Source organism: Ornithodoros turicata, chromosome 3, assembly GCF_037126465.1.
Source record: "Ornithodoros turicata isolate Travis chromosome 3, ASM3712646v1, whole genome shotgun sequence".
NCBI classification, from domain to species: domain Eukaryota; kingdom Metazoa; phylum Arthropoda; class Arachnida; order Ixodida; family Argasidae; genus Ornithodoros; species Ornithodoros turicata.
The window spans coordinates 24,006,683-24,019,301 of NC_088203.1; the positions used below are offsets into that span (position 1 = coordinate 24,006,683).

Below are 12,619 nucleotides of genomic sequence, written 5' to 3' on the forward strand. Positions count from 1 at the left end.
TTCTATGTGAAACAATCTCCTAGGTGTCACTATAGTTCAGTCACTGAACAAGAATTCCAGCGTCATGGAGGGCGCAAATTTGAATTTTTCGACGCATAGTAAAAACGAAAGGATGGGCAGAACTAAACTTAGTGATTTAACGTATGTGAATCCTTCACCTGCACTGCTAATCGGGGATGACTAATGCATACTAAGAGGGAACGAGTCACACAAGTTATGCTGAACCTCGTACGGTGGTATGAGGACGTGGACATCTTCATCGCTGTATAAGTGTCCTTCGTGTTCTAGACGCTATTGGATGGCTTTCTAACGACGGCAAAGAGAGGCGTGCGCACAACGAAGGCTAACGACAGACAATACATTTGCGTAATACTGCGTTTTTTTGTCTTTAAATGCAATGTTCTGGAACGCATCAGACTTGTAACATGTCAACTCTGTTCACTGTCATATTAAGACACTGAAGCTCCCACGGTGGTGGGAGGAACGGATGGGGGAGGAGGAAAGCGGAAGACGAAGCGGTGACGTCATTTGCGATATTTATGCTACTTGTCGCTAGATGTCGCGGCAGTTTCGAGAGCTAGATGCGAGTTGGATCCCCTTCCTTTAAGCCTCGTGTAGTTGCCGTCATATATCTGCAAGAGAAGATTGAGGTTTATGAACAGAGGGCGACTACAGGGGATACTGGGGTAACTGATGAGCCACCTCCACATATACAAGGTGCGCACCCACCCACGCACGTCCACATGGAGGATGGGTGCACGCGCACAAAGCTAACGTGCATGCACACTGAGAGAATGCGCCCTGCATATGGTTAGAGATATCCAGGGAAAAAATACAGAAAAAAAAAACTCAAAAATTACAGATGGCGTATTTCGTGCGCCCGTACATTGTGGGGCGTCCGAGTTTTGCTTTCACATTCAGCCTACAAAGTACTCCGTTGAACAGCGGTGATAGAGGGCCATCGTCAATCGTCGCTTTCGCTTTGAACGCAGTGTTCATGGCACTTTTTAAAATAGTTCGTATGCTGTTGGGTGCATTTCTCCTTATGCAAGCCGGCAACCCCAGGAAAAAGCGTGGATAACAACACGGAGACGTCTCTACCGAAGCGACACGTCGCCGTCTTGGAAGCAATCTCTCAACTGCACTTCGCGCTACCGCCATCTTGATTGTTTTTAACTGACTTTGCACTCGGATTTATGCCCATTGAAACATACCAGGATTTAATGTCCTTCAGGGGTCTTCAGAGCTTTATACGCAAAGACACAATGTTCCACTTGCATTGAGCAATCTTAGGAGCACGGAAACGCTGACACGGATGGACTTTGATTGGGTAACACCCTGTATATACATGTCAATAAACAAGTTACAGGCTGTAGTAACAGATCTTCATTATTTTCATCTTTTTCCAAATTTTCGAAACAAAACACGAAAGGAACCTGTTTCTTTTTTGTTTTGTTTTTTCTTTCGATTATCAAATTCCGGCAGTTTTACATCCCTATACGATACGTTTGGTCAATAGTTATCGTTGTATGACAATAAAAGTTTTTTTTTCCTTCAGGGGCAGAAGGTGTTTCACTTCTCCTTCATGCACGTAACACTTGTGCGCGTAAATCAGCACATTATTGGTTGTACCGCGCATTTTACGATGATCCTTCCAGAAAGAACACGACAGGCTCCCACATGTCCTCTATGAATTTACAATGGCTCTATATTTATACTCATCCAATATTTACAAGCGCCTGATCGGTATCCCCGTGTCATCCCTTGAAACGAAGATGGCTCTGCACATTAGCTGACGAGCAGCGAGTTCGTGCAACTTTAATGAACTCCAACGTCTTCCGAGTGATGCTTTCTTTGTATTCGTCTTCTTCCTTCGTTAGTAAAAAGCGGCTATGTCGCTCCACCGTAAAAACATCGTTTGTTACTTCAGAGCGCCATCACGGCCAGCTGAAGTCCGTCAAGTCGATCGCGCGATTCGTGAAATCTATTCGGTTTATGCGGTCAGTGCCCTATATACAGCGCGTCTGTTAGCGCCATTCTGAGAATTGGGGTCCAAGGCGACACAAGCGCTCCACGAAAAGTCGTAAAGCCGCGAATTATATTCTACATGCGTTTCGAGAACTGTGATCACGACAGTGTTGGAGAATCGTGTTCCCGATTGGTTATCCCGCATCCCCCCGACACACGAGCAGGCCAGAACTGCCTAGAAGTAGAGTTCCTTAACGACCTGCGTGGATTCCTAATTTAATGGAGTTTGCGCAACAAACACTTCTGACTGCCTATCTCGTTTAGTGGGACACTAAGTTCCAGAAAAAAGTTATCGTGCACTCTAAAAATACAGAATATTACCGCATAGCACGATGTATGCGCCAACCACTGGCGTGGTTTACTTTTTCTGCTTTGAAGAAAGAGGATCTACGCCTTTTTGTGTCAATAGACCTCTACCCGAGAAACGTCATCATCACGTTGGTAGACAGACTGAAACCGAAACAAATTGGAAGGGGAGGGCTGGGTTCCACGAATGGGCACTTGTTCGCTGCCTCCTATGGAAAGAAAAGTAGGACGGAAGGTCGCGTCCCTTTCAGGGACCACCGTTGTCCCCTCAAGACCGTGGCATTCGGGTGCGACCTTGTTCGCCCCCTAGCTTCGAGCCTCGTTCAACCCTACCAAATTTGGTGACGCTGTCGAACACTATGACGTCATTTGTTTACGAACAGGGAGAGGTCTATTAGCAGGAATCCAAAGTGGCATAAAAAGGCGTACGCCCTCCCTCTCCCTCTTCGAATCCGAAGCGATAGCCCTATCAGTCGTGGCAATGGTTCGTGCAGAGTGTACTATTCGGTGAAGTTATGTTTTTATGGTACGGAATGAAAAACGCCCTTACATTAACAACAGTACAAAGGAACAAGAATGTTCCTTTGCGTCGTTCGTGACCTACGCGTGAACGAAATTGCAATTTACGGTTTCCCTCATCTATCCCTATTGAGAAAAGTTCTGAGGTAACTACAGAAAATCTTGAGGCTACCCCAGAAATCCCGAGGTTCTGCTGAGATAACCCCAGCAACCCCTTGGGTTAGCTAAAGACGCCCTACTATACCCCAAGATGCCGTGGGCTACCCACTGGACACGTCCTGAGGATGCACTAAGAAACCACGTGGTTACCCTAGTACTTTTTGGGGTTACCACAGGAACCCTTGGGGTTTTACCCCCGCAGTTCCTGGCGTGACGACAACATATTCTGGGAGTGATGTTAAGGTCACGTGACATTCTCGGTAAAACACAAAGAAGATCCCGTCATGACTTCCGGTGCCACAAAGACTGCCGGTCCTTCCGCGGCTGAGGACGCTCGGAACCAGACGCCATGCAGAATCCTATCTTTCGCTATCCTGATTTGTTGAAAACAGGAGGTGTAAGCCTTTTTCTGGCAATTTGTACAAAAAGGCGTATACGACCGTCTCTGTTTTCAATCAGAAGCGGTAACTCTGTCAACCGGCACAGTGGTTGGCGCAGAGTATGTTTGGTGTGGAACCGGATGTCAGTTTGGTACCAAACCGGAAGCTGTGAAAACGGCACGAATAACCGGAAGAACTGCTCACGGAACACTACAGACCTACATCATTGCTGTATGAGGATCTACGTTGGTTACTCCCCGACCTTAGGGTTACCCCGGGACATGTGGCTGCCGCAGGACTTGGGTTTACCCCAGAGCTCTGCGTTATCCCGAGTCTCATATAATGCCTTAGGACCTTAGGGCTTTAGGGTAACCTGAATAAAAATTAAATAAATATTTTCAATAGGGCACGCGGCAATGTCGAGGTATGTCATTAGTGTCCTCAAATTATTTGTCCAGTCATTGATGGAAATCATTTGAGGAGTCCAATGCCGTGCTTCTTGAGAAAGATATCTTTCTCAAGAAACACGTGATATAGAAATACATATTTCTCAAGAAACACGGCATTGGACTCCTCCATCGATTTCCATCGATGACTGGACAAATAATTTGAGGACACTAATGACACACCACTTCACATTGCCGCATTTTTGCAACACCACCTAGATAGAGGAAGCCTGTTTAGCCGTCGCCATGACGTAACAACTAAGAGTCAGCCAATGAGGATCGTGTTTTCAACGGCCGTAGCCAATCGCAAACGTGCTTTCAGCGCTCGTAGCCATGGAGACGAACCACCGTCGCCGGATTTGCAGCCGCTGCGAGTAGTGAACATTCCCGCGTATTAAATGAGACAACAAAATAAAGCTCGAAACGGTCCCATATTTTTCTCAAGAGTGATATTATGGAAAGCGTGTTTCAGGTTTAGTTTATTGGTACAAATTGGCGAAGTTAGCTGCAGCCATTTGCGCTGACAGAATGGAGAATCGCTGTAGCAGACGATTTCAGACTACATGTGTCCACGTAGCGAAGGAAGGAAAGGAGGCATTAAGCAGGCCTTCCGTATCTATGTGGCGCTGATTTTGATCGCACATAATTCACGATCGACGCAGCGGAATAATCCTGTTCCTCTTGTACTGCTGCAAGGAAACCGCGTCTTTCATTCCCGGATAAGAATCGTTTGCACTTCAGTGTTCCTTTAAAGAGCCACTACGCGCTAAATATCGTATCCTCAGAATCCAACTGACTTTGTTGGAGGCACTGTATTCTCCCATATTTATTTATACAAGTATATTTCTTTCCTTTTTTTTATTTCAGATATTCGAGAGATGCATATCACCAGCTGACTCTGTGTTCGAGGCTACTTCCCTCCAAACGCTAGTGAGGTCATCGAACTCTCCTTTCGAAAAGTAGCGCTTACACACAAAAGGAGATTCTCGGTTGTCGTGTGTCACTGAACGATGCACACAAACACCGTTCGGGTAAGTGTCCACCTCTTGAAAGGCCTTTGAGGGTGCCCGTGTGCCGGGGCACGAACCTGACAGGGTACTTCCGCTTTCGGGCTAAAACACGTGGCGCGCAACTTCGAGCTACACTGTATACGCACCCGCTCAGTTGAAACGCTGGTTATCTTAGGAGGGAAGTTTAGGGAACCACAGACGCTCCCCGACTCCGACACCCTATCACAACCAGCCAATCAAAGCGCAGCAGATTGAGTCGTGGAGGGATGCGTTTTACGGACGGAGGGCTTACGGTAACTGAAACGGGTTCCTTTTCCCGACTCCTTCTTCGAGTGCAATGGCGCCTGCCAACAACGAGAGGCCACTTCCGAAATGAGTCACATAAGCTGCAAGAGATTCAAGGTCGACAAGGGCTCACACCTTCTACTTGATGTGATGTGTGAAAATCATTTTAAAAACGGTGCAAAATAGTCGTCGATCACTGAATCTGTAAATCCGAAATACTACCACTATGCTACTACCAGATGGCACTTCCGTTCACGATATGGAGTCGTAGCGCGTAGGGGAACGTGGTTCTCCTAAAAGTATTTGTCTGTCGTCACATTAAGGAAACCGGATCCGTAAAAGGTAAAAGAAACGTAGTATGGTCACGGTGTTCTAAAACTCTCTAGTTATCCAACTCGATTCACTGTTTTTGCAAAGCCAGGCTGCGACTCCAAGGTCACGTCGCCTCGCGCATGCCTGATTTTGCAGAGTGTGCGTGTGTTTGTGTTTTCTATTGAATTGCACAGCTCTAATAAGACACCACTGTCCTGCGAAAATATTTTGTGTCGTCTCTCCTGTCCAACGAAATAAGGAAGGTTTAGAGCAGTCCTAAATGCCATATATCACTGCTCATTTGAAGGGAAAGCGTGTTTCTTCAGGTGATAGGAATTGAGGTGATTGGAGTAATTGAGGTAATTTGAATCGGAGGTAATTAACCCTGCCAGGAGCACCTGACTCGAAACAACTTTCCTGCAAGCCCCCTCGTTCGTAGCAATCGCTCGAAATCGACGTATTTCCCGATTCATGCGTATTTAGTTGTAACAGCATGAAGCGAACCCGAATCCAAGCTCTAAAAACAAAAACACCACCGCATAACAGGCTCTGCGTCAACCACGCGGGCAGTATGCCTTTTTGCGACAGCTAACATAACTCACAAAAAGACGGATGTCCTCCGTTTTGGAAAAAAAAAAATGCCCCACTTTGTGCCACAAAGCACAAACGGTTCGTAAATCCACGTTTGTTACAAAACTTGTACTTTGTGTTGTGCAGCATGTGTCTTGTCTGATATATACTCACGGAAGCAGCTTGTGTTGTAGCTGCAGCAAGCGCTGCGGCTTGAGCGTCCCACGGTGTGTCGTAGGTGGACGATTCGGCGACGCTCCGCCGCACAAAAGAGTCCCTCGACGTCCCAGGCCAACTTCCATGCCTTTGTACGCACGTCTCATACTTCACCGACGTACCTGCACCAATAAATTCAAAACGGAACGTTGCAGTTGTGAAGGCTGAAATAACCTCCGTACGCCATATAGTGCGATATCTTAAAAGGGGCGGTGGCATCCATTTTAGCCAATTTCGGAACTATGGTGTCATTTTATTTGTCATTGATCACTGGCCACGGTATCGAAAATCTCACGCGAAATAGTGGAACTGTTCGACTGCTACTTTGATGGAATCCATGAAAAGAGCAGAGGCCGGATCTTGAGAATATGCCGGAATTCCCTCTCTGGAAAAAGGCGAAAACGCCATTCCCTACACCACCAATCACAGCATGTCCTTGGGAAAAGGGATGCCGCGACGGTGTCTGGACGGCGCCTTTCTCCTTTAGCGAGGCCCTCTCATTCGTCCTATTTGGGTGTGACGTCATGCAGATTTCGTTGTTGCCGGAGCCTCCGCAGCTTCGGAAGCGGCGCTGATCGTTAAAATTCCTTCATTTATTATCTAAGCACTTTTCGGACGAAAAAAAAAAATGCTAAGTAGGTCCGAACATAGTGGTATGCTTCATAGATGGGTTTCAGGGTGCGAGCGTCGCTTTAACAAGCAGGTCACACATAGTACATTAACCTTGGTGTAGGCACCGCCAGTCGAGAAACCCGCCGCGTACATTCTGATGCACTAAATCTCGAAATAATATTTTAGTTTTTAGTTCGTTTGCGCCTGAGAAATAGTCAGCTTCTACAAAAGGGTTTGTGAAGACGTCTCGGATCTCATTAGTCGTGCTGTACAACGGAAATAAAAGGAACAGAAAATCGCGAAGCAGCCCTAGGGGTCCACCTGACTATGGCACAAAAGCGCTGCTGAGGCGACTCCCGCGTGAGGGCACTGTTTAGAAGCACAATTATTATGTGACGGAAGCAAAAACAGTTCCTGAAATATACGACCTGAGTTGAGGTTTGAGATCTCAGGAACGTGAAAACGTATAAAAAGCTTGAGTCTTGGGTATGCTACCACCTCATAGGTGAATGCATACCAGCTGGTGCTTCGCTCCGTGTTTCGGCTTCGTTGTCAGTGAAAGCTAGATTTTCTCTATGGCATTTCGTACGCGGCACTATAGCAGTGTTTTCCGCTTTCAATGCAGTTACTTGAAATACACTTTGTCGTTTAATTACAATAACTCATAACTTAACTGACGTCTTTCGTTTTGTTTATTTTCTTCTTTATACCCTATCAAGAAGTCTGTTCGGAGCTTTGTTAACATTAATCAGTTCCTTCATCGCGACCGGTGTGGTCCGCAACAAAGTCTTAACGATAATTACAATATATTTCCCTAAACGTAGCAGTAGGATTGACGCAATGAAATCACCTTAAACGAGGACAGCAATCTCCATCTAAGACCCGTGAAACTCACTTCACTTCAATAAAACTCGTCAAGTTCACTTTGAAACGTAAACACCGGGGCAATAAGACACCACTTAAAGTGCACGTAATCACTGGACCAAGTCAGGTGATTATAATCGCGCACAGGCATCTCGATTAAACGCCGCGAGTCAAGGATCAAGGTGATTATATCTGCCCGAACCTTTAATCTCTCAGCGTGCGAGTAATCTGCCAAACTCATTTCCAGGGGGCCCTCGCGCCTGCAATTATCGTCCTCCAGCGAGTGCTGCGAGAAGGAGGCACGTTGATGAAATTTGTGCGCAATCGATTGTATGTCGCTCAAAACAACATCCGAGGGGTGAGAAAGGACGGGAAAGGAACTCACTCTGTGTAGCTAGCATGCGCCTATAGTAGGCAAAGCCAGCTGCCACTGAAATAATGATGATGCCGAGGGAGACTGCAACCGGAACGAGCACTCGGGCACGAAGATACTCCGGAACCTCAGCTGTCGACACGGCCTCTTCGTCGTCGGGAGAACCTGGGGAAGAGCAATAGCTATTGCGAATGGTAGAAAAGGGGACAGGCGCCGTGGCGATGGATAGGTCAGGGGGGAAGCATTCGCGGTGTGTCTACTCTCCACGTGACAGTGAACCGGTGAAATGGAAGATAACGAAGCCTTCGTATCTGCTCGGGACACTTTTTCGTTAGTACGGCACACTCCGAGCGTTTGTTTCAAATTACGTATTTCTTGTTGCTCTTGATATGAGTTTCCAGGTAAAATGACAAGCTTCGAAGGGAAGAACACATCCGGAACAAGTTTATTTAATGACGCACGAGCTCATTAAATAAATGTTACTCCAGATGTTTTGTTGTTGTTAAAGTTTAAAGTTACTTGGAGCTTTTGAAGTTGATATTTATATAACAGTTTCAGTGTGTCAGTCAAACGCTTTAAAAATGATTATAGGGAAGCGTGTGTTCTGCAAATAATCAACGACTGAAGTTCAGATAATATAGGATAAGGATAATAATAACTCGTGGCTCTATATCGCCAAATAACCATGATCATATGTGACGCCACAGTGGTTGGCCTGTGAAATTTTGGGACATTTTGCACACCCGTGCGTTCTTTAAGGTACGCCAAAATCTCAGCACACAGCACACCGTGTTTCATATCGATCCCTTCCTCAAGACGGCGAGTCTAAGAGCGAATTCCACTAATCGTTGCAGAGCAGAAAATGTTAGACTGATTTGAGTGCGCATGCTACACTGGCTGAACCAATACCAGCAAACTACAGTGCGCGCATGAAAACGATCAGCAGAATTCGCCATAAACAACATTACCCCGCCACCAAGTAGTTTGCATCCCCGGCCGGTTCAGCAGTATTCGCGTTGTCTTGAATCCAAAACGAAAGACTGGATATTCATTAACCAGAATGTCATTGCGTACTAACGATGTGTGAAAGATGAAAGTCACTGAAAAGGTTAGCCAGCTGTAGGGATCGAACCCACATCTTCTGGATTGCCGGTCCAGGGCTCTACCAATTGAGCTAAGCTAACACGCCTCTCCAGTGACTTTCGGGGTGCGTCATCTGAAGGGACGACAAACCAGCCACTCACTCTCACTCACCCTCCTTTCACTCTTACATTTTTGCTCACTCATACACACATTCATACGACGGAAATCGACGCAAGCGGCACCTGTTGAACAAGAGATAAACTGATGTTCTGAGGCTGGAACAACATAGAAGGGACAGATACAAACAAAGCCTCAAATTGCCTAAGAAATCAACGATGAAAGATTAATCTTAGGCAATTTCTTAGGCAATTTGAGGCTTTGTTTGTATCTGTCCCTTCTATGTTGTTCCAGCCTCAGAACATCAGTTTATCTCTTGATTAACGATGTGTGTCTGCAATTATGGACCGTATACACATAGGAACGCGATTGTTAGCCCTTATTTATTCGCTCACATAATTATATTTTCGCTTCGCATTTTTGCCGGCTTGTATTGAAATATGCTGACACAATCTGCTATCAGTAAAGAAAGACAACTGACCATGACGAAGTGTAGTGAAATGCGCTGTTGCTGACAGCAAGCCTCTGCCTTGCAGGCTGTAAGCGGCCACTCTGACTTCATAGTAAGTGTCCTTCTCTAGGCCTCGCAATTGCAGCTTCCTCAAGTGTGGGGGGAAGTAGACCATCTTCCAGGGCTTGTTGTAGCTTCTGTAGACCACGACGTATTCTGTGTCCGAGAAGGGAAGGAAATCAGCGGCTGCGTGTCACTTTAGACCGCGTACTTATTGTTAGTACCGGGCCACTAACCAAATAATAGTCAATAGTGCTCTCGCTGTTCGAATAAATGCGGGAGTGCCCTGGTCGTCCTTCTTCAAAAGAGCAGCCTTTGCGAGCGTTATTCAGGTACCTACTTTGTGTTCACATGGGCCATATGCCACATAATACTCTAGCGGAAGATGCGAGAAAGATTATAGCTTTTTGCTGCTATGTAAATCCGACCCTCGACGGCATGTCTCTTCATGCAATGCGGAGAATATCGCGCAGCGCAGCCAAAAGGTATACCGTAGCAGACGACAAGAGCACGCTGTCGTCTGCTAAGTCCGCGGTACACCACTCCAAATCCGAATCCCCAACATAATCCCCGTTCGAATGCTCTACATGACAAGCCGTGAAACTTCGGCTCCGTGAGCGCTCTCTTGTTTTTTGTTTTTTTTAGCTTGTTCTTCCGCTAGAATATTCCGTGGGAATGTCGCTCGTGCGAAGGAGCACTCTACGGAAACGACGTTATAAAGCTGTCCAATCAAAGATCTGCAATGTGATGCCAGTCACTTCAAAGCAAGACCACGGTTGGCTCATCGCGTTTCCGCAACCGATATCGCGAACACCTAGCGATGCTCCAAAACTCGCTATTACATTTCCACGAGGAGGAATGGAAGGGAGCTTTCGTTATTCCCCAAGGGAAGTCAGGGTCAATACCTCCTCTGTTGCAGATAGCGCTCCTTTAAAATTGGCTGGCGCAGGTGGATGACGGCAAGTGTTGGCACCTTTTTCCCAAGTACCAGCTGTGTCACAATTGTGGCGCGTCATAATGGAGGTTACGTGATATGAGAATGACTGTCACCATACTCAAATTGAGTTGTGGCATACTGAAGAATAACTCGGGTTTTCAGAGCAGGTCGCGTGACAACAATGGATGCGTGCGCCGTTTTCACTTAGTCAGTACAACGGCTGGTGCAATACTCAGCTCAGTGATACCAAGAGCACAAATGAGTTAACGATTAAAGCATGTTTTATGAAAATCAGATTCGCGAGCGTACTCATTGAAAAATATTTTCGTTTAGATCTAGCAACATAAAGGGATAAAATGCAAAACGCGAAATTCTGTCTGAACGGTGCTTTGGATGCCCTGCACCCGATAACGGTAACGCAGATTAATAAGTTTTAGTATAACGTACACTGTCACCTTTGCGTACGTAAGGGATAGCGTGGTGGTGCTGCGCAGGGGCGCCGCTAGGCAATTTTTCAGGGAGGGGCAAGATCTCGGACCCGGGCGCCGCTGCACCGTCCCCCCCCCCCCCCCGGGGGAGGGCATCATTCTACAGATCACTCCAGTGCCGTGTATGCCAAAGGGAGTCTGGCCATTAATGGGACATGCCTATACATGAGGCTCCACCCACTTTTTGAGGTATCCAGCCATTCACAGGTCGAAATACAGTTGTCTGTTTTACATCCATCCACTTCTTATACCTTACCCGTATTTACTGGGTGCCACCATTTTGGAGAAACTCGATTGATTCGGACTGAAACGGATATGACTGGTGACACAACAAAACGACGGATTTTGCGCCCACTTTTATCAACGCCATCTGCATGGAGAGAGGCATGTTGGGAAAGCTCAGAATTGCAGAAATGGTTGCTGGGAGAAGTGATTGGCCAGGAGAGCGGTACAACCGCTTCTTCGTAGCAGACTACTGCCGCTATGAAGTTTTAAACCACGTAATGTAAGTAGATCGAATCAAAAATGAGCAAGGACATATGTTTAAATAAAATGCAATAATATAATGCAAAATCCTACGTGTAAGGGTCGTCCTTCTTGCTATTTTCTTGGTATCACGGTCTTAACTAGGCCTAACGTTTGCGACGAATCATCCCATTTTCGCGTAAATAATGATGGCGGAGCGAAAGTTGAAGCTGATTTTGCAGATGCGTACATGAGGATATATACTCACAGTATGAAATTAAAGTAGTCTGTTTTGTCACGAAATCTCCGATTCGCCATTCCAAGCGCCGTTCTCCATCTTGGAGAAAATTTGGTGTCATGGCAGCTCATATGGTAAACGGTAACGAATGAAATGCGCCTAAGTTTGATTGACACATCGAGCCTCTTTTTTAGGCTCCTCCTAATGGCCAGACTCCCTTTGGCATACACGGCACTGGATTACTCTTGCGCAAAGACTCGAGTACCATCAGTGTCATCAGCGTGGATTATGTTCTCATCAATTTAGTAACTGTAACGCAACGCGTACCTTGTTATGTGGCGAGAGCTTTCATTGCTTGGACACTGCAGCACGTTATTTAGGGCAGGTCGTGCACTGCTTGTGGGAGACGGAACGAAACAGAAAAGTGCAAGAAATGCGCCGGGAACTGCCGCAGCCTGTGATGTCAGAGACGTACAGCCTTGAACACGTCGGTAGAGCTCTCGCAAAGTCACGATAAAAAAAAAAGTCTGAGCCGGAGGGGGGGGGGGGCAAATGCCCCTTTACCCCCACTTAACGGCGCCCGTGCTTCTGCGCAATGTGCAAAGCTCCGTTTATGTGTTATGCGTGCGCAGTATCACCAACGCTAATCTTACGTACGCAAAGACGCTAGCGTACGATATACAAAAACTCAGTATTGTCG

The 12,619-nt window shown here is 46.5% G+C and overlaps 1 protein-coding gene across 1 annotated transcript in view; it reads right to left on the reverse strand.

Moving 5' to 3' along the window:
* Window positions 1-44: 44 nt before the first annotated feature.
* Window positions 45-12,619, reverse strand: part of LOC135388307 (cell adhesion molecule Dscam1-like) — a 128,849-nt gene continuing 116,274 nt past the window's right edge. The window contains exons 12-15 of the mRNA XM_064617772.1: window positions 9,762-9,947; window positions 8,093-8,245; window positions 6,190-6,353; window positions 45-632 (exon numbers count right to left, since the gene is read on the reverse strand). Coding sequence (XP_064473842.1) covers window positions 543-632; window positions 6,190-6,353; window positions 8,093-8,245; window positions 9,762-9,947 — 593 coding nt within the window. The 3' untranslated portion in view covers window positions 45-542. The remainder of the gene's footprint in view (window positions 633-6,189; window positions 6,354-8,092; window positions 8,246-9,761; window positions 9,948-12,619) is intronic.